This window comes from Antechinus flavipes, chromosome 2 (genome assembly GCF_016432865.1).
Source record: "Antechinus flavipes isolate AdamAnt ecotype Samford, QLD, Australia chromosome 2, AdamAnt_v2, whole genome shotgun sequence".
Classification (NCBI taxonomy): domain Eukaryota; kingdom Metazoa; phylum Chordata; class Mammalia; order Dasyuromorphia; family Dasyuridae; genus Antechinus; species Antechinus flavipes.
This window is the reverse complement of record NC_067399.1, coordinates 101755268-101782566: the sequence shown is the minus strand read 5'-3', so window position 1 is coordinate 101782566 and position 27299 is coordinate 101755268. Positions and strand designations below refer to the sequence as shown.

Sequence of the window (27299 nt, the reverse complement as noted above, 5' to 3'; positions counted from 1 at the left end):
AGCTTTATAATTGAAAAGAATTTTTTTCAACAGTAAAAAAAGATTTTATTGAAACTTCAATAACATGTTCTTATTGTAGCCATTGTAGTCAAGTTGTTTTTAAAATTGTCTTTTACAAAATTTGTTTTGACAGTCTCCCTTAAGCAGAAGCATACAAATAAATGAAATATTTGACTAAATAATAAATGTTGTTAAAGATTTAAATATTAACATTATTTAAACTAAACTTTTGATTGGCCTCTGGCAAGTATTTATCTGTGAAACCAGCTAATGTTTTTTTATTTTTATAACTTTTTATTTACAAGTTATATGCATGGGTAATTTTTCCCCTTTTTCCCCCCATCCCCTCCCCCAGATGGCAGGTTGACCAATACATGTTAAATATATTAAAGTATAAATTAAATACAATATAAGTATACATGTCTAAACAGTTATTTTGCTGTACAAAAAGAATTGGACTTTGAAATAGTGTACTATTAGCCTGTGAAGGAAATCAAAAATGCAGGTGGACAAAAATATAGGGATTGGGAATTCTGTGTAATGGTTCTTAGTCATCTCCCAGAGTTCTTTCGCTGGGTGTAGCTGGTTCAATTCATTACTGCTTTATTGGAACTGATTTGGTTCATCTCATTGCTGGAGATGTCCATCAGAATTGATCATCATATAGTATTTTTATTGAAATATATAATAATGATCTCCTGGTCCTGCTCATTTCACTCAGCATCAGTTCATGTAAGTCTCTCCAGGTCTTTCTGAAATCATCTTGCTGGTCATTTCTTATCGAACAGTAATATTCCATAATATTCGTATACCACAATTTATTCAGCCATTCTCCAATTGATGGGCATCCACTCAATTTTCAGTTTCGAAACCAGCTAATGTTAAATGATAGTATTAAAGCAAAGGACTAGCGAGAATATAAAAAATGTTATTTTTGTTCTGACCTGTGTCTTCTGTGGTCTTTGAAAGTGGCACTAAAGGATGGCTCATTACTGAAATCTTAGCTATCAAATAACTTTTTTTTGGGGGGAGTGGATGGGGTGGAGGAAGACTGACAAAATCATTAGAAGACTACTAAAACAGCAATTCCCAAACTTTTTAAACTTAAGAACTCTTTATATTTTTTTGGCTCCAAATAGCTCTTGGTTATGTGGGTTCTACTTATCAATATTTGCTGTATTAGGAATTCTAAATTTCTTTATCCATTTAAAAATAACAGTAATAACAAACCTATTATGTTAGTCAACTATCATATATTAAGTGCCTGCTTTGCGGTAGGCACTGTGCTAAGTGCCAGGAATATAAGAAAGGCTAAACTTTCTTCCCATCTTGGCTCTTCCTCTCCCCTCTCCAATAAAAAAACAACAAAATCCAAGCAACAACCTCAAAGCAGGCTTTGCTTTCAAGGAGCTCACAGTCTAATGGGGGAGGCAACATGCAAATTATTATGTAAAAACAGATTTTATACAAGGCAATTTGAGGGTTGTCTCAGAGGGAGGGCACTAAGTTTAAGGAGTACTGAGAAAAGCTTCTTGCAGAAGGTGAGATTTTAGCTGAGATTTGCAGGAAACCTGGGAAGCCAGTTGATGAGGAGGGAGAAAGTTCCAGATATATAGAGGATGTACAAAGTGAAAAATGCCTTAAAAGTTGGAATATTGGGTGTCATGTGTGAGGGACCACAAGGAGGCCAGTGTTATTCAGTCAGAGTGTGTGAGTAGTTGTAATGTATAATAAAAAGACTAGAAAAATAGGAAGAGATCCAGTTTATTTTTATTTTTTTTTAAATTTAATTTTTATTTAATAATTACTTTATATTGACACTCGTTTCTGTTCCGATTTTTTTTCCCTCCCTCCCTCCCTCCACCCCCTCCCCTAGATGGCAAGCAGTCCTTTATATGTTGGATATGTTGCAGTATATCCTAGATACAATATATGTTTGCAGAACTGAACAGTTCTCTTGTTGCATAGGGAGAATTGGATTCAGAAGGTATAAATAACCCAGGAAGAAAAACAAAAATGCAGATAGTTCACATTCGTTTCCCAGTGTTCTTTCTTTGGGTGTAGCTGCTTCTGTCCGTCATTTATCAATTGAAACTCAGGTCTCTTTGTCAAAGAAATCCACTTCCATCAAAATATGTCCTCATACAATATCGTTGTCGAAGTGTATAATGATCTCCTGGTTCTGCTCATTTCACTTAGCATCAGTTCATGTAAGTCTCGCCAGTCCTCTCTGTATTCATCCTGCTGGTCATTTCTTACAGAACAATAATATTCCATAACATTCATATACCACAATTTATCCAGCCATTCTCCAATTGATGGGCATCCATTCATTTTCCAGTTTCTAGCCACTACAAACAGGGCTGCTACAAACATTTTGGCACATACAGGTCCCTTTCCCTTCTTTAGTATTTCTTTGGGATATAAGCCCAATAGAGATCCAGTTTATAAAGGGTTTTAAAGACCAAATAGAGGATTTGTATTTGATCTTAGAGGTACTAGCGAGCCACTCAAGTTATTGAATGGTGAGAATAATAGAGTCAGATTTGCTTTTAAGAAGATATTAACAAGGAGCAGCTAGGTGGCACAATGAATAGAGCACCAGTCCTGAAGTCAGGAGGATCTGAGTTTAAATCTGCTCTCAGACACTTAGCACTTCCTAGCTGTGTGATCCTGGGCAAGTCATTTAATCCCAATTGCCTAAGCCCTTCTCCCCCCACCTTTCCCCCTAAAAAGAGTATCCAAAATAGCTTTTTAAATGAAGAATAACATTTCCAAAACATAACAAAATAAGTGAGGAAAGTAGAAATTTTATACATTTTTACTTATTTAATGTCCAATGTAAAGGAAAATAACTGGATTCTTATATTTGCTTCTACAGCCAATATTTTTTGAGTTTTTTGAATGAAGTATATGAACAAAATCTTGACGTCTCATAGACATGTAGTTGGAAAAGGGAAGATTATTTTAATCTCCTTTTCAGGTAATTGTGCATATTCTTTTTGATATAATACCCCAAATTGGACAAATACTGGTTTCTTATAGGTTAGTTGCAATATAGACTCTGAAAATATTTCATTGAGCTTTTTGTGCTCTGTTACATTAAAATAAACCAATGGGTTTATTTTGTCCTTTGAATAAATCTTTTACTCCTTTGGATTTTGTAAACATTGTGCATTGTTATTTGGAAAATAGTAGTTCACTGAGTTATGCAGATATTTCAGATGTTATAATTTTCATTTTATAATTTCAGTAAATTCATTAATATCATCACTGATCTTAAAAGAAAAGCTGTATTGACTCACAGTGGCAGACATAAATTTTCCCAAACTTGTTCAGGATTGTGCCATTCTTTTATTGTTCATCTTCTTTTATCCTTCAATTTTCTAAATTTTGGGTACAACTTGAATTTGTGATTTCATGGCATTGGGGAGAGATCAGGCACACCGTGGTCCTTATGTATTTTTGGCCCCTGAGCTAAAAATGGTTTTTACATTTAAAAATAAGGGTTTATTGCATTTACAAATGTAAAACCAAAATTCACTTATGGACCATACACAAATAGGAATGGACCCAACATAAGTGTAGTTTTCTGACTCCTGGTAGAAAGTGCCCAAATGAGAAGCTTTTTCTATATCCTTGCCATCTTCCTTGTAACTTACAGTCTTAAAAGATTTGGAATAAAATAGTGAGAAATTGTGACTACTTAAGGTCACATAACTTAAATAGTTATTTTTATGAGTTTTCTTTACAATCTTATCCTGTCTTTAGGCAGCTTCCTTTTTTGGATTTCCTCTATTGCAACTGATTCTCTTCGTTTTCTTCCGAATTTCATTTTTGAGAGCTTTTTCTTCTTCAGGTGAAAAGTGAAGGGCTGACTTCTTCTGTAAGAATCCTTGGGATCCTACCATCATTGCTCTGAATTTTCTGAAATGTGTTCTCTCAAATATAGGTTATATGACTATTCCCAGAGTTGTATTTTCTATGTCACAGACTTGAATATGGAGTGGTTAGTATCGGTCTACGTTCCCATAATTTCCAGCGTAGCATCATTTTGTTGGTGACAGATCCCAAATATTTTCTCTTTGTTGATTTGACAACTTTTGAGAGATGAAGTTATCATTAAGGCAGCTAAATTATTGGCTGCTCTGCTTTTGGCAGAAAAAGCTTCAGAATATGTTTGGATGATTTGGAGTCCCCCATCAGTACTATCTCATATATTTGTGCCAGTTTTGTGATATATTTCCAAAATTCTTTATTTCTGCCTCTACTGATATATCTTCATACTTCTCTGTTACACTTATGCCCTACAGTATCTGGATTTTCTCATGACAGTTATTCTTTAATATACAACGATTACATCTTTTCCTACTCTTCACTTTTCCTCACTCTACCTATACTGTTCCTTTTGAATAACTTCTTTGTGTTTACAAATTAACCTATGTGATGTTCTCTGGACATTTATGCTTTTCCACAAATGCTGTCCCTTCTCATTTTTGCTTTTTTGTAACCTCTCTCACTGCAAGGCTAAGCCCAATTGTTATCTCCTCTGAGAGACCTTTTCTGATTCCTCTAGTTGTTAGTTCTTCCCTCCCCAATTTAGGTTTGTCTATATTGTATCCACCCACTAGAATATAAACTCTTTGAGCAGAGGTTATTTTGTTTTGTCTTTGTACTCCCAATGCTTATTGCATCTCTAATAAGAACATATTTAATAGATGCTTGTTGAATTAAAATCTTAAATATTCTAAGCATGAATCTTAGTGATTTTTATGAGGTTAGATTTGCCTCCTTGAATTAGAATCTTTTAAAAAATAATGATAATAATAATTGCTAGCATTTCTATTGTGCCTTCTATGTGTCAGGCACTATGCTAAACTCTTTACAGATATTTCATTTGATTCTCTAGTTTTCTTCCCTTATTAAACTTATCCATCTAATTAATTTAATTTTCCTAGGATTAATGTTCTAAAAGATCTCTCTTGAGTATCCCTATGAAATATGGAGCATCTGAAGCAATGACCTTAATCTTTTTTTTTTTTTTTTTTTTTAATACTTTGAAATACAAAGTGAAATAGTATTCTTCCCACTAATTTACAGATCTGTAGTTCATGATTAATGTTGCTGTAGTCAAATGTTAACAGGTGCAATGGCATGAAGGCAATTTCTTAAGTGAACAGATGAGCAAACTTAACTGGGAATTTTTTTTTTTTAATGAGTCTTGCAATTGGAATTAGTAGAGAAGGTAAAGTCCATGGCCGAATGTGGACATGGAAATTAACTCTGGCAGAATTTGTCAAATTATTTGTTTTTTTCAATCAATTGATCACAATCCCACTTCCCTTAATTCTCTTCTCTGCAACTTTTCCCTTCCCAGAAAATATTGGTTTTATTTTACCATAATCTTGTATGATATATAGCCAGTTAACATCTCATTTTTTATTTTGGTTCAGTTAAACTTTTATTAAGTAGCTGCTATTTGCAAGACATTGTGCTAGGGGCTAGTGATATAAACACAAAAATGAAATAATCCCTGACTTAAGGGTGCTTTCTCCTTTTCTTATTTTCTAACATATATACAAGTAAGGAATTCAAAAGCAATTGCTGCTTTTAAGATTTTAAAAAATATTCTACTAATTTTTTGCCTTCTGTTTTTTTTTTTTTACTTTCTAACATACATTCAAGTAACTAAAAAGAAATTCTACTTTTAAAATGTTTTGTTTTTAAAAATTCTTACTACTTTCTAAATATAATTCTTTAGATTCTTTAAAATTATTTTTAAAAAATTTAACTTTTAATTAAAAGAAGTACTTTCCTTACTTTCTTACATATATACTGACAAAGTTACTAAAAAGCGATTTTAAGAAATTTGTTGGTGTGAGAACAAATGTCATATATGGGGAGTAGCTGATCAAGTAATGTCTAATTTAATATAGTTCAATGAATGACCTGCATTTCAACATCATTTTGGTAATTTTGTATTTTATTTAGTCTTTATTTTACAAAGCTTTTATTAAGTGCTTACTATGTGCCAGGCACTTGCACCAGGCCATTGGGATTCAGTCAAAACAACCTTTTTAACATAAAATACTAAAGATCATGGAATGGAAAAATCTCACTGCAGGAAATCATAGTACCTGGGTCCCTACATTAGCTCTGACAAAGATGATAGTGTCCTTTTTCTTGCTAGATTTGAGTTCCACATCTTTAAAAGTGGAGCATTTTGACTAGGTAAGGGAATAAGCATTTATATAGAATCTATTAAGTGCCAGGCAATATGTTCAGTCCTTTATAATTACCTCATTTGATCTTCACAACAATGCTGGGAAGTAAGTTTTTATTATCCCATTTTGAAGTTGGGGAAATAGAGGCAAACAGATTAAGTGACTTTCTCAGAGTCATATTAGTACAACTAGTAAGTTTCTGAAGCCAATTTTCAGGTCAGGTCTTCCCGACTTCAGGAAGTGCCACCTGGCTGATTAGATGATTCTAAGGTTCCTTCTAGCTCTATATTTTATGATCCATCTAAAATGAACAATTTATCCTTTTTCTATTTCTCATTTAAAAAAAAACCTTTTTAATATTGATTTTTTTTTTTTTTTGGTTAAATAGCATTAAGTGGTTTCTCTCAAAATTCAATGTGTTCTTTCTCTTTGGACACTGTATCTTGAAATGGAAAATATAAACATACAAGTCAGCATATAATTCTGAAAGGAAGATCTATTTATTGTTCCTTTTAAAAACAAACAAAAGAATTCAAAGCTTCTCTTGCCACATTAGCCACATTTTAATTTTATTATCTAATCCTATGTGTTCTCTGAATAACTTATATTATTTTAGTCTCTTTTAGTGAGTTAATTTCATTCTCTGTAAATGTAACTGAAATATTCTTTTAGAGGAGCTCTAGATTTATACCTACTTCAATTAAGTTAATTGGAAAAGTTAATTCTGTAACTTATAGGCCATCATGAAAGATCTATATAATAACACTGATGTTTCATAGGCCTTCAGTGGTGTCATTTTACTAATCATGATGAAAGACAATATGAATATTATAATATATAGTCTGTATAAGAACCAACATGTCAAGTGAATAGATAACTTGTTTCAAAGTTGGGAAGATCTAGGTTCAAGCTTTGCTTTGGACCCATACTAGCTCTGTAACCCTGACCATTCCCCTTAGAAGTGTCTCAGGCAATCTCTAAGACCATTAGTTGCAGAGAAGGTGCCAGTCTGCATTGGTAGAGGACTCCTGATCAAAACTGATTAAATTCAAGTCCAGTTAGAAAAAAAATTGTCTAATGTTTCTCTTATGATTGATTTTTACCAATATGAGTATTTCATGAAGCAATCAGTTTCATAATATTTAAATGAAGGAAATTTATAGAAGTTTATAAAGTTAGGTAGTCACTGCTACATTTACAGTGAGTTGAGCATAAATATATATTACTATCACAGCTTTTAGAAAGGATTAGTTAGTCTTTTTAACCTTGCCACCAGACTCTCAATCCTAGGTAGGTACTGTCCTGGATTTTGAAATAGACTTCTGATTCTGCTTTGCTAAAGTAAATATGCTACTAGATGCTTATTTAGATTGAGTGTATTTCACTTCAGATAAAGGAGTATTTTAGGAAGACCAAAAAACAACGATACCTCAATCTATATCCTTCTGCCACCCAATCCTATTCCTGTCAAGATATTCCTTTGACTTAATTGTTATATAGCTCTTGTTTCTGTGATCAGAGTATATAAATAGTTGTAAATTATGTGAGGCCAGAACTGATTTTTTTTGTGTGTGTCAATTATACATGTGCATAAATGACTCTAATTAATAGTCAAAATAGGCCATATCAGGTCTCAGATCACATATATAGAGTTTTTAGTGAATAACTGACTTGGATTTACAGTTTTGTTTCATAACTATTAGAAAATTTCATTATGGCCTGATTGATTTGACATATTTTTTGATTGACATATTGTTTTAACTCTGGGTAAGATGGAAACCTCGTTAATTGTTTTCAGAATGATTGATCTAGATAGGACAGTTAGCATAGGTATATGATGACAACTATTTAGGAGCTTATTGAGATCCTTTTACTCAATAATCGCTAATCAATCCTAATTCCCAGGTCTGTTCAGAGAACTCTCTGGTAAATATAATATCAAATCTTACCTCTGTTTTGAGGTCTCCAGAGTCCTCTGGCTGCTATCTCATATGGATGCAGTTTGAGCACAACAGGGCACCCGAGAGTTTATGGCAAACAAGCTGAGACTTATTCACGTGGTTTACACCTTATGTATAACCTCCTTCACTCTTAGTACCTCTCCCCAAGCCAAGCTCCAGATGTAAAAGAGAGAGAGAGAGCTTCCTCCTCCGAGCTTATATTAGGTCTGTGAGATCATAGGCACAAGCCGATTGATGATGAAGATTACCTCCTGAATTTGATGGCAGGAGGTCTCACCCATGAAGAAAGTCCCTAAATACTCAACTCCAATCACATTCGGGGACTTTGAGACCATTGGTCTACTCCATCTCAAATGTGCTTGCCTGACCTTTCCAATGGACCGTTATAGGAGCCATATTCTATTGCAGAATTATTCAAATGGAAAACTCTGTGTAATTAAGAAATGGCCACATTATCATTAATTTATAGTAAACATTTAAATGTAAAGTATTTCACTTTAATAATTTCTTTGAGAATGATCAATAGCTAATGACTTGGACTGTGCAATTTAAGCTTTTAAATGAAGAAGAGCACAAATTAGAATTTTGGTGAAGTAGATATAAAAAATTTACATGGATTAGGTGGTTTTTTGAATATAACCATGGGGACTTAGCTGCTTAAAACACTGATTTAAAAGCTGTACAAATAATTCTTAGAATTATAATATTTTATGTGACAGAAGTTCAGTATTTTATATTTACCCACTCCAGGATTTTATGTATAAGAATTAAATTTTATCTGCCTGCTTTGTTTCCTTTTTTAAAGTATTTGAATAATAAAATTAATTTTAAAATTAAAACTATAAATTGATCCTTGGTTCCTGGATTGAAAGTTTTTTCTGCTTAGTTTTCTATTTTGAAATAAAGGAGAGAAGTTGACTCAGGATGTTGGTAAAGGAAATCAGAGTCTTTCAATTTCCTAGTACAAGCCAATTGACCTTTAGAGTTTAGGAATGGAATACTGTTATTCAATAATTAATGAGAGGATTTAAAAAGAGTACCTTTGTTAAGAAAATACTTTATGTTAAAGGAGGAAAAGCATTACCTTTTGCAAAATCTCATAGTTAGAAGACTTAATTTGTTTTTGTCAATGGTAGGTTTTTTCTTCATGTCATTATTATTCTAACTAGATTATCTTCTTTTGTTATGGTGAAGTTCTGGGCACTTCAGAATGGTGGATATTTTTCTGAAATATGGAGTCCAGCTAAATGAAATGCATTTGGCATACTGTCTGAAGTATGAGAAGTTTTCAGTATTTCGGTACTTCTTGAAAAAAGGCTGCCCATTGGGAACATGGAACCATTTGTCTGAATTTATAAAGCATGCAGTTAAAGCACAAGAAAAGTACAAGGAATGGCTGCCATCTCTCCTTTTAGCAGGATTTGACCCTGTCAATCTACTCTGCAGTTATTGGTAAGAAATTCTATAGCACGGACTTCTGGGGAGGAACTGCATTTTATTTCCCCAAAGCTTCAAGGTCATTTAATGTTGGAATTTGATGAAATTAAAAAAGGGACAGGGTGTGTGTGTGTGTATGTGTGTGTATGTGTGTGAATGACCAAGAGTCTCAGTGAAATGCCCATGAAATTTGGGGGAGAGGGTGGTCTGCTGGTAGCTTTAAGCTTGGACTCCTTCCTTGGAAAGGACTTCAGGAGAGGGCATAAGGCTTTGATCTACCATGTTGACCATTTGGAAATCCCTGTCTTATAGTGTCTTACATTTTTGGTACTTAAAGAGGACAAATACCAACCTCTGAAGTAGTTGATTAGAGACAGAATATTGTTATGAGCATTCATTATACTGTGTAGTAATTCAGGGACCACTAAAGTATTTAAGACTTTTTGCACCTACCCTAATGACTTTTTGTACTTCTGTGGTTATGATTCTTTTCTGTCAGTTGTTATTTGTCAAAAGGACTGCTTTTAGCTACATACCCTAGTTTTTGTTTATCCAATTTAAGAATAGTATCATAAACATCTCTGAGGGCATTGGTCTCCAGAATATATTCCTTGGTCCAGATAGGGGGTTAATCATTTGGAGAAGGCAAGCAAATGGGTCTAATTTACTTTAGAACAGTAAGAAGAGGGAAAGGTAGTCTTTTGGAAGAGGCAAGCAATCAACTAATCAGTAATCATTTATTTTGTACCTTCTATATGCCTTGTACTGTTAAGAATTAGGGACAAAAATTAAAAATGTCTTTGTCTTCAAGGAAGTAAATATTCTTTTTTTTTTTTAAAGATTTTTTTTATTATAGCTTTTTATTTACAAGTTATATGCATGGGTAATTTTACAGCATTGACAATTGCCAAACCTTTTGTTCCAATTTTTCCTCTCCTTCCCCCTATTCCCTCCCCCAGATGTCAGGTTGACCAATACATGTTAAATATGTTAAAGTATAAATTAAATACAATATTAGTATACATGTCCAAACAGTTATTTTGCTGTTCAAAAAGAATTGGACTTTGAAATAGTGTACCATTAACCTGTGAAGGAAATAAAAAATGCAGGAAGACAAAGATAGAGGGATTGGGAATTCTATGACGTGGTTCATAGTCCTCTCCCAGAGTTCTTTCCCTGGGTGTAGCTGGTTCAATTCATTACTGCTTTATTGGAACTGTATTGGTTCATCTCATTGTTGAAGTGGGTCACGTCCATCAGAGTTGATCATCATGTAATATTGTTGTTGAAGTGTATAGTGATCACCTGTTCCTACTCATATCACTCAGCGGAAGTAAATATTCTTTTGGAGGGATACAACATATACATAAGTAAACATGAGGTAAATTTTTTTTTTGGTCTTTTTTGTTTTGGAAGGAGTACTGTCAGCTGACAGAATCAGGAAAAGCTTCATGTAGGTATTGATTGAGCGGGTTTTGAAATAAGAACTCTGAGAAGTGGAGGTGAGATGGTAGTATGTTCTAAGTATGGAGGATAGCCAGTAAAAATGTTTCAAGGAGATGCGTTCTGTCAGAGATGAAATATATATGAAGAACAACAAAAAGACCAGTTTGATCAGACCTGAAAGTGAGGAGAGGGGAGTAGGATAATGTGTAATAAGGTTGGAAAGGTAGGTTGGAGCCAGGTGGCAAAAAGCTACCAAATTTAAAGGAATATTTATATTTGATCCTCCAGTCAATAAAGGGTTTATTTAGGTAAGTAGCCTGTTTAGACTCCTAATTTAGGAAAATTACTTTAGCAGCTTTGTGGAGGATGAATTAGAGACGAGAAAAACTTCAAATTGTAGAAGGGTAGCCATATATCGTCTTTTTTTTTTTTTTCTGAGGCAATTGGGATTAAGTGATTTGCCCAGCGCCACACAGCTAAGAAGCCTTAAATATTTGAGATCAGATTTGAACTCAGATCCTCCTGACTTAAAGTCTGGTGCTCTATCTACTGCACCACCTAGTTGCCTCAGCCATATATTATCAAACATCAAAGCTAAATGAAAATATTCTTTTCATATTTTTGTTTTATTTATTGCTAATAATTTAACATGACTGCTATCTTCAGTTATTTAAAAGTCTGAATAGTGGGGATTAAATTGAAGAGGACAGTAGAGGGAAATTGCAAATAGTCTGGACATTAGGAGAAACTATTAGAGCTATCTAAAAGAAGAATAAGCTACCCCAAGGGGTGATTGTTCTTCTTTTTTGGAGATTTTATAAAAGATACTGGATGACCATTTATCAAGGATGTTATAACTGAAATGAATTTCTTTTAAGTATGGTTTGGCCTCTGAACTCCTTTCCAAGTCTTACATTCTTTACTTTTGTGATTCTCTGAATAGGTAGAGAAATTACAAAGACTTCAATAAAAGTCTTTAAATTAAACTAACACATATATTACTTAGGTTTAGATATAATTCTCATCTCCAGAATCCAATTTAACATATGTGCTATAGGTGCCAGACTCCTTATCCTCAACAGGCCTTTATCTTGTGAATGTTTTCAGGATAAGACTCAGATAACAATTTTATTTTCTTCGTTGTATTTCCAGTGCTTAACATGATACATAGCATATAGTAGGCACCTAATAATGAAGTTCTTAAGATCATATAACTCAGGTTGCAAGATACTTCAGTGGTTATGCTTATTGTTTGATTTAATGAAAAGGTGGGAATCAATTAGAATGTGAAAAATATGTTGGAAATTACAATTATCAGTAAGGAATGTGAAAGTCTGACTACTTACTTTTCATGAATATTTTCTTTCAGAAAAGATTCCAAAGATTCTGGACATTGTGAACATCTAATGATGTTACTAAAAAAATAAAACTGATATTTTGACAGGAAGTGACTCATTATTGATTTTTAAGTCTTTCCTAAATCCTCTATTCATGTATAGTTAGACCACTAATGTTTTAGTACAATGAACAGAATTTATGCAAAGTTTGAAGAAAGGATACAATGAAAATAAAACATTATTTTTAAGTAAAACACTTCAGTCTGATATACCTTTACTGGTGAAAAATATAATGGTGCATAAAAGTACATCAATTTGAATTATTAAATTTTATAAAGTTTAACCAATATAAATTAAATTTAGTTTACTCAAATGAGTACACTAAAAGAATATATGAAGAGCAAAGTCATTAAATATTTGACTTTCTTGCCAGACTGGGAAGTATGGTGATAAAGGGCAGTGTCAGTTTAAAATATGCTTCTTTAAAATCTTATGGAGAGGATGATCAATCGATAAGCATGTATTGAGTTCTTTCTGAATGCTAGGCACTGGGAATATAAATTCAAAAAGTGATACAAATTCCAAGCAGCTTATATTATGTAATGGGATGCAATAGATACTGATTTTGAGCAGCAATTTTTTCCAATAGTATTTTATTTTTCCAAATACATGTAAAGATAATTTTCAACATTTATTTTTTTAAAACTTGGTATTCCAAATTTTTCTCCTTCCTTTCCTTATCTCTTCCCTCCCTAAGATGGCAAGCAATCTGATATAGGTTAAACATAAACAGTGCTTTTAAGCATATATCCATATTTGTCATGTGCAAGAAAAATTGAATTAAAAGAGAAAGGACCACAAGAAAGAAAGAAACAAACAACAGTAACAAAAGGTTGAAAATACCATGCTTCAATCTACATTCAGTCTCCATAGTTCTCTCTCTGGATTTGGATGGCATTTTCCACCCCAAGTCTCTTGGAGTTGCATTTAATCACCACATAGTTGAAAAAAATTAAGTTCATCACAGTGGATCATCACATAATCTTGTTACTGTATACAGTGTTGGTTTTGCTCACTTCACTCAGCATGAATTCATGAAAGTCTTTCTAGGCTTTTCTGAAATCTGCCTTGAGCAGCAATTTTTCTTTTCAAACAGAAGGATGGCAAAATTAGTTTAAAGAAAGCTTGTCTAGAAACTCAACTAAGCTAAGTCATTCCAAGGGCGTTTATCTTCATTAATTTTTAAAATGAATTATTCTTTCCATCAAGAATAGTAGTGCCACCATAATTGAACTCTACTATCATGGTCATGACTGGGCTTATCAAGAAGCTAGAAATGGCATTTAAGATAACAAAGATGAGAAAAGAAGACAGCTGATTGAGACCAAGTATACATAGAAGAGAACTGGACTGGAAGTAACACATTTATGAAGTCATTGAAGGATTGTTTTTGAGTTGTCTGAAAAAAAGGTTGAAAAAGAGTAGAAAAAATCACAACTTAAATTTCCCCCTTCCCCCTGCAAAGGCTACTGAAGTAACATTGATAACTATCAGCTAACATGTGCCTATTCATTTATAACAAAATTTTTAGTAAGAATGAGCTACACACATATAAAGGCAATCCTTAATGAGAGTATTAGCAAACTTTTGTTTGCTAATAGTCCACAATAGACTTATATTTTTAACTTTATATAGTTGACTGAAAAGTATAGAAAATACATAATTCCACTGTGTTGTTTTATTGGTTATTGACTATTAAAGAAATTTAGTAAATTTAGTAAAACAAAATGCCACTTTAAAGGCTTCTTTTAAAAAATGTTTCCCATGCATGAATTGAAAATATACAGGATTTTGGGGCAGCTAAGGTGGAACAATAGATAGAGCACCAGCCCTGAAGTCAGGAGGACCTCAGTTCACATCTGGTCTCAGACACTTAGTACTTCCTAGCTGTGTGCCTCTGGGCAAGTCACTTAACCCCAATTGCCTCAGCAAAAAAATCAAAAAAAAAAGTACAGGCTTCCTTGAAGGAAATAACAATAGAAAAAACTCTTATTGATGACCCTGATCATTAACATCAGAAAAAGTATATGGGAGACCTTCATATTTGCCTACAGTATTCACTCCTGGCATTTAGGATATCCACGCTAGATTCAAAATAGAAGAGGTATTTCCTTTAAATGGTGAGGTCCTCTAGATGTATCTGATTGTATATAATACCGTGCTAATTGTACCAAGGTCTGGAACATTGCAGTCTTAATAAGTGAGATTTTTGTAAATCAGGAAAGTTTGGCTTACCTATTTATCTAAGAAAAAACAAATCAGTGTAGAATGCCTATTGTCCAGACTGTGGTTCTAAAAACATGTCTGTGTCTCTCCCATCCTCAACCCCTCCCCCGCCTTAATTTTTTTCCATCTTGATTAACTAGCAATAGTCTTCTATCTTTTTTTTCTTTTTTTGTGATTAAACTCCTCAAGAAAGCTGAAAGCTGTTTACAATGTATACATCCTATTTCTCTCTTCTCTTAGCTCCTTACAATCTAGCTTCTGACCTTGTTATCCCACTGAAACTGGAGTCTCCAAAGTTACCAGTGGTCTTTTAATTGCCAGACAGTGGCCTTTCCTCAATCCTCATCCTCCTTCATGTCTGCAGCCTTTGAAATTGTTGATTGCCCTCTCCCTCTCGTAGGTTTCTGGGACATCAGTTGCTCCAGGGTCTCCTATTTATCTGATTGCTCCTTCTCTGTCTCCTTGTCTGGATCCTTCTTCAGATTACCTTAGGGGCCCCCTTCCTCGAGCTGCTTTTCTCTCAGTTTTCATTTGGCGGTGACATCCCCAGCTCCCATCGATTTGTCATCTCTATAATGACGTTCCCCAAATCTGCCTATCCTATCCTAACCTTTCTGTTGCTTCCAGTCTCACATTTTCAACTACGTTTTAGATATCTCCAAACAGATGCTCAGTAATCATCCAAAGTCCACATGAATAAAACAATTCTCCCTCTTTATCTCCCAGCTTCTTTCTTATTATCAAAGATAACACCTTCCTCCCAGGTTCCTCCTGGGCTCACTACCTAATGTCATCTTCAACTTCTCAATATCTCTTACCCCCTATATATAATGTCATCACAGTCCCTCCTTTAACTCTGTCACCATTCTGATTCTGGCCTTTGTCACCTCATGCTTGCACTATCAAAATTTTGCCTGTGTTAAAGTATCTTTCCCCTCCCTCCACCCAATCTATCCTCCATTCAGTTACAAAGTAAATTTTCTTAAAGTGTAGGTGTGACCATGTTACCTCCCTAATTAATAAACTCCATTGGTTCCCTGTTGCTTCCAAGATCAAATATAAAATCTTCTACTTGGCATTCAAAACTCTTTATGGCCCAGCCCCCTTTTACGGTTTCAATTTCTTACACTTTACTCCTTGCCACATATTGTTCTGTTCAGTGATGCAATCTTCCTTGTTCCTCAAAGATAACACTTGTATCTCTTGGTTTGGGGAATTTTCTCTGGCTCTCTAACATGACTGGGATATTCTTCCTCTTCTTTGTCTACTAACTTCCCTGACTTTTTTTTAAGTCCCAACTAAAATTCCACTTCCTCTGAGAAGCCTTTTTCAACCCTTCTTAATTCTAGTGCCTTCCCTCTGTTGATTATTTCTTCTTTGTTTTTGCTTGCATGTTTTTTCCTCAGTAGATTGTGAGCTCCTTGAGAGCAGGGGTTTTCTTATGCATCTTTTTGTATTTCCAGCACTTAGCACAATGCCAGCCACTTGTCAGGTGCTTAGTAAATGTTTATTAATTAATTGATTAACACCTTTATTATTATGGCACTGTTTTATGTCTATAAGATGTGGAATGCTCCAGTCTCTGAGGAATTAAAATTCCAGCAGTACCAAGAGGACAAGTGAAGATACATAATAAATGTGAGTAGGCTGTAACAAATTATAAACAGGGAATCAAAAAGGAGAAGTAGAATAAAGAATGTCATCAAAGAAATTAAGTAAAAAAGAAGATGATCTATTCTTACGGAGAGAGCAGGGAATAATCGATAGGTTATGGACTCCATAAGTATCCTTGTGATATCAAGGAAAATGAGGATTCCTAGTGGTTTTTATGGATTCCTTTTGGCAAACTCATAAAAGGATACAGACAGGAAAGAGCAGGCATGGATGGATTAAAATTTTTATTCTTGGAGGGAATCTCTGCATTGATTAGATTTTTGATCTGTTTGGGTATTTGAACATTTTATCTCAGTATAGAGGTACATTGTTAGGGAAATATGTTTTTCCAGGTTAATCTGGGGATGAAACCATTGTGAAATTGAGTTTCAAAGGTTGGCTTAAAAATGATCTTTTGAATATCACTGTTCACCATATGTTCCACCATATCTTACCTGGAAAGACTCGAGGGCACATGTTAATAAGAAAGGAGTATTGTTATTTACAAATATGGGAATTTAAAAATCTCAATGAATGACAAATGAAAGTATGACCATAATTATGGTTCTTTTAAGTTAAAAAAAAGTATTGTATCCTTTGTAAAGCACTTACTAAATACTTTTTCCTTTGAAGGCATATTCTGGTTATTCCTTTTTTGCACTATAATGCTGTTGCTGCTGCTTCTAGCTAACATTTATTTAGTGCTTTAAGATTTTCAAAGTTCATTACAAATACTATCTCATTTTATGCTCACAACCCTGGGAATTATATGTTATTATTACCATCATCACTTTACAGATGAGGCAAACGGACTGAGAGTTTAAGTTACTTGCCCAGTCACAGAGCTAATGAATATCTGAGCTTGGATTTGAACTCAGATATTTCTGACTCTAGCTTCCATATTCTCTCACTGTACCAGTTTGAATTTTGCAAATTTTTACACTGTTTGCAATTTTCACTTTAGCATTGAAAATACTAAATATTCAATGAAAATTAGTTTATTATGATATATAATTTAATTGTGGTTAAGCCTGATCATAATATTGTTATGATTTACTATATATTTTTTTTAACAATTTTCCATTCGAAGATCAGAGTATAACTAAAATCAAGACCATTTTATAAAAATCCCCAATATATTAATTGAAAAATATTTGTCCTATAAATTTTCTTTTTGCCTTTATATAATTTGTTTTATACAGTTTTTAAATATATAACTGGGAAAATAATTACCTGCCAAAATATAATCTACAACTTGATACATTTTTTAAAACTTGATTTAATTTTTGCAATTTTTAGTGCAGTACTCATTCTCTCCAACCCTTCCCTCCCCCCATGCAACGGGAGAATAATAGAAAGTGAATGTGCATTTTGTTGACTGTCACTCTTTTATGAGTATATATCTCCTTTTGCATAATGTAATGGTCAGTGTGATTTGGTGGTAATAAAATTTTTAGTGGCATTATAACAATAATAAATATGCTATTCTGTTAATTCAAAGTTATGCAAATGAGTTTGCCTCTTGTGTGTTGTTCAGATAACTGCATAAAAATGTTCTATCACAGTCAGCTATGAACTACATAAAGGAAAAAAAAAGTGAAATTAAATAAGCACTACTGCTAAATAACCTTTAATTCAATCAAAGAATTTCACTTGTTTTTATATATATTTCATCATTGTATTTTCTGATCAGATATGATTTGAATGCGATAGCAGAAAGCTATAGAAAGTTGAAATGTTTTCCAAAATTATAAATGCAACACTTTCTCATTTAGATGTTCTCTTTAGTTCTTTTCTTTGTATATTTTGTTTTGGGGAATTACCATTTATGAGAAATAAATTTAATAATCCTTTACTTAATGATTTTAAGGCAACTTATCTTTAAATTTAGAAATAAGTTGTCTTTAAAATGACAAAAGTTTTATTAGATTTTTTGTTTGTCTTTATTGCCTTAATTCTATTTGCTTTAGCTTTTCGTAGTAAATTTTCAAAGCAAAGTGAAGATTGAATTATCCAGATTATTCAAACAAAGTTGGTAGTTTTTTTTTAATCCATAACTACAAAAATTTACTTCATATGTTTTTTCAAATATTTTGGTAGCAAAAAAAAATTTAATTTTGTCAGAAGTGAGAAATCTTATTTAAATTTGAGCTTTATCCTCCCCCCTCTCCCCCAACAGTTTATTGTGTTTAGAATATAGCTGGAAACCATTTTGAATAGCCATTTTTTATCCATAAGCATAATAATAACAGTAATGAGTACATGGGCCCTGGAGGGCTAAGCAGAAACAGGTCCTTTGGAGAGCTTTTTAGTCCATCTTCCCTATCAGCTCCTGTTTATCTTTCCCTTTTCTGATTGGACATTCACCTTTCATTCCCATCCCATGAAAGAAGAAAGAGAATCCTTGATTGACTCCCTCCCTAGAATCCCTTCTCCGTCTCCCAGTCTCACCTATCTAGAATGGCAGCTCATACCTTTTGGGTAAACAGGGAGTCACCAGCTATAATCTGTTTGGTTAGATGGATCCACCCTCTTGTTACATCCCTCAGGATTCTTGAGGATTGCCATTTGAATTGCAGATGCAATTTAAGGAATTCAAGACCTTAACTAGAAGTTTTCTTATACTCAGTACTGTTTTGGTAGGGCATAAACTGAATTTATACAAATAACCTTCCTATATATAACCAACCATTACTTTCCGCTCAGCAATTTTCCATTAAGCTATTAGCTATTTTCTTACCATATTATATGTGTGTGTGTGTGTGTGTGTGTGTGTGTGTGTATGTGTGTATGCATGTGCATGCTGGAGAACAGATTAAAGGCCCTGATAAGAAGTGGAACTAGCTTTTCTTCTTAGTGTTCTCTTGACCAGAAATCATTGAGGCTGTTGGGCTACTGTATAACAAAGTAATCCTTGGATTCGAGATAGTTTATTTTATGGTCAAATTATTAATTGGAAAATCCATTCATTTGGAAGATACTCTCCTTTATTTCCATTTGTTCCTCAGAGCTGATTTGGGCTGATTTCATGATTAATCAACATGCATCAGGCACAAAGACAACAAAGAAATGGTCCTTCCCATGAAGAAATTATATTTTTTTGGGGGGGAACTGTGCATACGTACAGATGAATAAATAAATACAAAGTAAAGACAAGGCAATGTTTGATAGAAGAGGCACTGACTGCAGGGGGAGTCCAGAAGGACCTGTAATAGCACTTGAGTTGGGCTTTGAAGAACAGTGAAATAAGAAATGCAATGAATGTTTGTGAGCAAGATCAGTAAAACCAGTTTAGTTGGGTCAGAGTGTATGAAGGGAAGAATAGGAAAATGCTTGAAAAGCAGACTGGAGCCAGATTGTAAAAGCCTTTAAATGGCAAAAGAGGAGATAATGGGAAACCAGCAGAGTTTGTAGTGTTACAGGAGAGGGAAGGGATCCTACAGCCAGAGTCAGTAAATGCTTCTGGGTTATCTCCTTTCTGAGATTGGGATGGAAGGTGAATGTACAGTCAGAAAGTGGATCAATTGGAGAAAGCAAAGATTTGAGACGTAGGGACACTGGTTAAAAGACTATTGCAATAGTTCAAATGAGAGGTAATGAAAGTTTGAACTAGAGTGGTGGCTGCGAGAATGTGGAATAGGGAATAAATATGAGATATTGTGGAGGTAGAAATTATAAAATTTGGCATGTTATTAGATTTGTGGAATGTGTGGGAGAGTAACAAGTTGAAGATAATTCTGAAGTTGTAAATCTGAGTAACAAAAGCTGGAAGTTCCCTTCAAAGAAATAAGGAAGTTTGGAGATTGTTAATATTTTTGGATATAAAGGAACTACCAAGGTATGTCACTGCTGCAAAACTTACAGAATGCTTCCAAAATGTATGTCTGACAGTTTTAAGTCAGTGATTGTGCTGATTTCTTGCTATTTAGGATTCACTCAGTCAGTAATGACATCCTCAACTTTAGCTTGGAGTTCACTAATTGGAAGCGGCTTCCTCTTGCTATTGAGAAGATCCTCTCTGCTCATGCAGAAAACTCTTCTTGGGTCCCCTTGAATCATTTTGGTAAGCCATTTGATTTTTATATTCCCTTTTTTCTGGGCCCTGTTCTCTAGGCCATGATTTTAAGTTGGAAACATCTCTGCAAGCTATTGTTGTACGAAGACTGTAAAACAGGGGTCCTCAAACTACGGCCTGTGGGCCAGATGGGGCAGCTGAAGACGATTATCCCCCTCACCCAGGGCTATGAAGTTTATTTATTTAAAGGCCCACAAAACAAAGTTTTTATTTTTATTATAGTCCGGCCCTCCAGCAGTCTGAGAGACAGTGAACTGGCCCCCTATTTAAAAAGTTTGAGGACCCCTGCGTGTAAAACCAAAAAATAAATCAGATGAAAAAATTTTTTTCACCTGGGAAAAACCATAGTTTGCCTTAAGCTAAAATCAGAGTTAGCTTTTCCGAGTTAAAATAACTAACCTTTGAAGTAAAGCAGGTGATCATAACTGATACTTCTATTTACTAATGTCCTCATTTTTGTAGTTTACTCTAATTAAAATATATCCTTAAAAATGTCTGTTAGTAAATGAATTTAAATGGCGATCTGATGAACAATGCATTTAACTTTAATGTTCTAACTTGAGAATGGAGAGAGTTTTATTTATTCTGTAAACTAAAATGACATGTATGTAAAATGTTTTATAATTGTAAAGTGTTAAATTAATGTGAGTTACTATCAATCCATCAACAGACATTTATTAACTACTTCCTATATGTTAGGCACTGTAAGTATAAAAAGCTAGGATACAATGACAAAAGTGAATTAGACCCCAATCTTGGGGACTTATGTCCTAGCTAAGACCACGGTGGAAGAACTAGAAAGGTAGAAAGAGGTTATAGCAAACTAAGCAATTTATATAGAATGTAAAGTCTTAGTGAAGTTCTAAATGACTAAAATTTAAAACTGTACTGGATTTTTTTTGGGGTAACACTCTTATAAATAGATTAAACTATTAAAATTTAAAAGTGTATTAAATTTTTTAGGACTCCTTGTATTCGGTTCCAGAAGTAATAGGAAACGACTCTTAAATAATGGGCATAAAACTCCATGCAAATTGGCAAAATGACCCCAAAAAATGACAACAGTCAGTGTTGGTAAGATTGTAGAAAAATAGGTACAGTAATCCATTGTTGATAGGACTGAGAGATGGTATATATATGTTTGGAATTATGCAAAGTGATCTTTTGAGCCAGAGGCTCCATTATTGGGCTTATACCTCAAGGAAACCATTGATAGGACTTTGGCTCTAATATAATCGCACTTTTTGTTAGAGCTAAAAAAGTAGATGCCCATCAATTAGGGAATAACTAAAAACTTGTTACATGAATGTAATGGAACATTATTAGCTGTAAAAATTATTACTATGCTGTAAAAAAGTGATGAATACAAAGAATCATGGAAAGTTCTGTGTGAACTGATGCAGAGTAAAGTAAACAGTCAAGAAGACAGTGTACACAGTGACTACAACACTATAAAATGAAAATACAATGACTTCTGAAAAAAAATCAAAAGTTAAAATGATCAAATAGGACTTGGAATGAAGAAATATGAAAATACATCCTCAATTCACCCCTTTGCGGAGATGTGAGGTATTACACATCACATATATTTTCTAATTTTTCCAGTGTATTGATTAGTTGTGATGGCTTATTTTTTTCTTCTCTAAAAAAATACTATTTGTATATAGTATAGGATGGTTTTCTGAAAAGGGTAGAGGAAAGGATACATGGGATACTGTGGGTAATGTAAGACAAAAATATCTTTAGAGAATATGTGTAACTGTGTCATACCCTTGCTCCCCCTCCCCAAAAAGAGGAGCAAAGTTTATGTAATCACAATAATCACAAATGATAAAATTATTATACTGCATTAATTCTGTGTTGGTTTGCTAGTACAACAGGATGTCCTAAGTATTTCTTCTGGAGGTGGGCTGGAACTAATTTAGATTTTGTCAGTTATTTGGTATTTTAAAAAAACAGATTAGCAGAACTTATTTTGCTCTCATTTTGAGCTATTTGTTGAAGCTAGTTGAAGAATCTAAAGAGGATTCAATAGGAAAAACCTTAGTGTAAGAAAAATTTATCTAAGATATAATGTCTCAAAAGATCTTGAAGCTATTCATTTTTTGCTCTGAAGTTTAAGCAAGGGTCATGGTAGAAGTTGTGTCCCTTTAATTTTTTGTTTCTGTTTCTTTTTTTGGTATGTGATATATTTTGTCTTTACATTACATCCATTTCTCACATCACTTACTGATAAAATTAAATAAAATTATCAAATATAGATTTATATTTTATAAGATATATACAATATTTTTTCCTAATAGTTCTTTTTCTTATCTCTCAAGAGTAAGGAAAAAATGTTTCCTTGTGTCTCCACTGCTTTTTCCATCACTCAGAATTTACCTTTTTTTTTTCAGTAATCTTTTTCATTTATATTAAGAATCAATATAGTGTAGTGGAGAGAGAGCCTGACATTAGCTGTCTCCTGAGAAGGGCCTTTTTTTCTCTGTCCCTTAATTTCATCCTTTTAAAATTGAAAATAATAATACTTCTAATATTTCCCTCATTTGTAAAGAGATTTCTTTTTTTAAAATTTTAAATTGCACTATAAATAAAATTATTACTATCAGGTTAAATGGAGTGGCTAGATATCCAATAAAGAAAGATAGTAATCTGAAGTCTCTTTTAGTTTTCAAGTACAGTAGTTTCTTTATTTATAATATTATAGTTTTGACTTACACTTATTCTTAATATTGACTGTTTCATGTGATAATATCAGTTATGTACCCTTATCTATAAAGAACAAAAATTTATTCAGTACAGGTAAATAAGGGACAACGGTTTTGGTAACAGGGTCAAAAGGAAGGATATATGTCAAATGGAAAAAATGCAATGTATAAATTAGGAAAGAAATGGAAAAGTTTACTCTTGTGACCTTAACTTATGGCAAGTATTTGCCGATGAAGGCAAAAAACATGAGTGCCTTATCATTAAAATAGAATAAATCCATTCTTTCTCATTTAATTAGACACTTGTTAGAGCTTGGTAGAGTACTAATCATTCTATTTTTAAAAGATTTTGTTTGACTGAGGATTCAAAAGAATTTTTTCTCACAGGCATTTGTCGTCTTTTAAAAATAAAAATATAATTTTAAACTTAAATATAAGCTTAAATTTTAAATACAATATATTAAAAAAGAAATGTAGCCCTCAAATCTCAAGACATTCCATGAGGTATATATGTATGTGCTTTGCCCAAAGGAATGCAAATTTTGATCCCCCAAACCTCACAAGATATCCCAGGCTCCAAGGGCTACACCTCTCCATTTTTTGGTTTATATAATTTATTATAGTTTTTTTTAAAATTTTCAACATTTACTTTTATAAAATTTTGATTTCTTTTTTTTCCCCCTTCTTTTCCCCCTAAAATGGCAAGTAGTAATCTGATATAGGGTTATATATGTATAATCATATTAAATATATTTCACATTAGTCATGTTGGGAAAGAATCAGAACAAAAGGGAAAAACCATGAGAAAGAAAAGTAAAAAAAGTGAAAATAATGTGCTTTCATCAGCATTCAAACTCTATAGTTCTTTCTCTGGCTGCAGTTAGCATTTTCTATCATGTAATCTTTTGGAATTATATTAGATCATTGTATTACTGAGAAGGACAAAATTTATCAAAGTTGATTCTCTACACAATGTTGCTGTTATTGTATACACTTTGTGTGCTGTGTGTGTTGACTTCATTCAGTATTAGTTCACTTAAGTCTGTTGAGGTTTTTCTGAAATCAGTCTGCTCATCATTTTTTATAGAATAATAGTACTCCTTTACATTCATATACCATAGTTTATTCAGCCATTCCCCTATTGATGGGCATCTCATTGATTTCCAGTTCTTTGCCAGCACAAAGAGAGCTGCTATGAACATTTCCACAAACATTATCTTAATCATATTTTTCTTTTTGTTACAATCATGAAATGTACAATTTAACAGATCTTTCTCAGATTCCAGTTTTATCTTTCAATTCAAGAGTATTGATGTAAGAAAATTATTATCTTGTTAATTAGTTATATCGTTATTTAGATCTTTTGTCTTAGATATTCAAGTACAGTTGAATTTTAAAATGTGTAGCTCAAAATGACTGGCAATGTCAAGTTCTTCCTTTTCTTGTTCTGTTAATCTTTACTGTATTTTATAGGGATTTGTGTAAAACTTAATGGATTAACAGACTATATTTTTGATTCACATGAAAGTATGATTGTTTTTCATTTTTATTAGTGTTTATAAATGTTAACTTTCTTGGTAAATACTTTTTCATCTTTAGGAATTCAGTTGCCACTATTAAAAGAAATCATTCCTATTTTGATTGAAATTGTCACACACACGCCCATTAAAAGCAGTTTAAATAGTTGTGCTTAAATTTAAGAGGATATTATTAGGAAAGTGGTTCATTTTATGTGCTTAATTTGCCAGGTTGCCATTTGCTGTGGACAAAAAAAAAAAAAAAAAAAGATGAGGCATTTTTTGATGGTTGTTGTTTGCTTTGTCCATTATTAGAGGTAGTAGAATCATTTCTTTAATTCTCGTTGGTATACCTAACTTTAGAATTTGAGTTCTTAATTAGTGTAATAGTATTGCGTTCTTTAATTTTAATATTTTTTTCTCATCTTAATTTTGCTCATTTCTACAGGTTCTGTTCCTTGTCTGACTCACCTCTGCCGTTTGGAAATTCGATCCATTCTAAAACCTGAACGTCTACGATCTGATAATTTTATCCGTCAATTACCACTTCCCACTAGCCTACATCATTATCTACTCTATGCAGAAGTCTTGAGAATGAATGATGTTCCAGAACTAATACTTACTCAGAATGGAGAGACCATTGAAACCAGTTAATGGCTCATTTATTACTTTGAAGATCAAGAGGAGAGTTGTGAATTTGCTTCCTATGATTGGACTTTAAAGCCAGGAGACTTGAACTGACGTCTGGGGCTTTTCCTTAAGAAACCATCTATTGTGAAGCACTGTTTTGCTACATTGCTGGTTTATATTATAAACCTTAGTATTTGCTATGATATTCATTTTGTTGAACTGTTTCCTCCCTCTTCATTGAAATTCTCAACTTTTTCATTCTTTTAGTGAATTTTGGATCTGGACTATGCTGCTGTTTCTTAACACTAGTGATTCAAAAAGTATGTTTTCATCAATTATTCTGAATTTGCCTAGAACTGGAAACATTTAGTGGAATGTTTGTAGCCTCAGTGGAGCTATTCACAGGAGATGTTGAGTATTTTGTATAGGTTTGCTATAATGTTGATAAAGGAATGAGTTCTTTGTTCTTGTTGTATACTTTTCTCATTTCTTAACCTACTGACTTTTATGAACAATTGATTTTTCATATGTAACCTCAGGGAAGAATTCTTTTCAAAATTATGGAAATTTGTTCATTTCCCCAGTTTCTTAATTCTTTTTATCTCTCTTTTTATCAAAAAGTTCAGTTTTTAAGTTTACAAGGGCAGAGACAGATTTGGATGCAAGCATACTCATTTGAAAAAATAATCAGGTCTGTATTGACACAAGCCTTTAATTTGATTCTGAATAGTAATCAAAATACCCAAGGAATAATTTCCCACTATTTTTAAAGAAATAGTGTCTCTCCTGGTATTTTTCACTTCAGTATTCATGACATATAAAGTTCCTTCTAATTCTGACATTCTGTGATTTATGCTTTAGAATTCAAGCTTAATTCTGGTGTTGTATCAGAGGTTTCTGTTTTGAACCTTGGTAACAGAATGGCAATTCCTTTAACATGTAGTTACACTAATAAGATTATCAAATTACTAAAAATGCACACACACACAGAGTACATATAAAAACCATTCTAGGTTAGTGAGTCACAGAAAAAGTCATTTTCTGTATGTACTAGGTAAGAAGCTGATCACTAGTCACTGGTCACTAAATAGTACTTCTGTGGGCTAGGTGACTTACAGTTAGTCAATATAGAATATTTGTACTGTGACAGAAGTATTTTGACTCTAGAGTTACCAGCAAAAAAATTATAGATATTCTTTGGTGAATTCTGTTGTCATTTACCAGAAATAAGTCAAATCCTTCGTCATTGAGATGATTTAGAACATTATAGATAGGTGTAAGTCAACAACATCCATCTTTGCTGGGGCTTGACTTTTGTTCAGCTGAGGTAATGTGGAGGCTTGAGCAAATAATAGTGATAGTACTTTTTTTTTATGGCCCAAAGAAATAGCCAAAACTTCGTATTTAAAAATATTTGCTGACACAACTGCTGTGGAGGGAATTTGGAACTAAAAGAGACATCTGATCATTGGTTTCATTTGTGGACATGTAAGAAAAATCTGATTTGTGGTGAGGAAAGTGAAAATTGTAGTAAGCAATTGAATTTTAAAAAATAGTTCCTAAATCTTGATCAGACCATCTTCATTGTGTGACAGTAATAATAATTTTTCAAATCTTCTTTGTAATTCTTGAATATTTCTATTTTTACTAAATGATCAGGATAGAGGCAAATATATGTGAATTTTTTTTATTTTTTGCTGTGTCTAAATCTATCTCTGTTTGGTTCTTATTATTCAGATGTATAATAAACAAATCTTTCTATGATTAATCAAATTTGGCTCTTAATGGTTGAGTATCAACATATTGGAAGATATTGTCTAAATCTAGATGATTCTCTTATAAGTCCTTCCATAAAGCATTAGACCTCTGATTCAGCGTTCTAGTTTCTATTCTGGGGCTCTGCACTCCTGATGGGGTGAGAATTCACTATATCTAGTATCTAGACCCATCATACTATATTCTGGCCGACTTCCCTGCCATGCTGCCCTGCCCTGTGTTCTCTTTCTACCTCTTGCTCTGAGAGCA

General features: G+C 33.2%; 1 protein-coding gene across 1 annotated transcript in view; it reads left to right on the top strand.

Annotated features, from left to right (window-relative positions):
- Nucleotides 1-27047, top strand: part of ASB3 (ankyrin repeat and SOCS box containing 3) — a 96154-nt gene extending 69107 nt beyond the window's left edge. Inside the window, exons 8-10 of the mRNA XM_051975263.1 lie at nucleotides 9380-9637; nucleotides 20274-20407; nucleotides 25093-27047. Coding sequence (XP_051831223.1) covers nucleotides 9380-9637; nucleotides 20274-20407; nucleotides 25093-25298 — 598 coding nt within the window. The 3' untranslated portion in view covers nucleotides 25299-27047. The remainder of the gene's footprint in view (nucleotides 1-9379; nucleotides 9638-20273; nucleotides 20408-25092) is intronic.
- The last annotated feature ends 252 nt before the right edge of the window (nucleotides 27048-27299 follow it).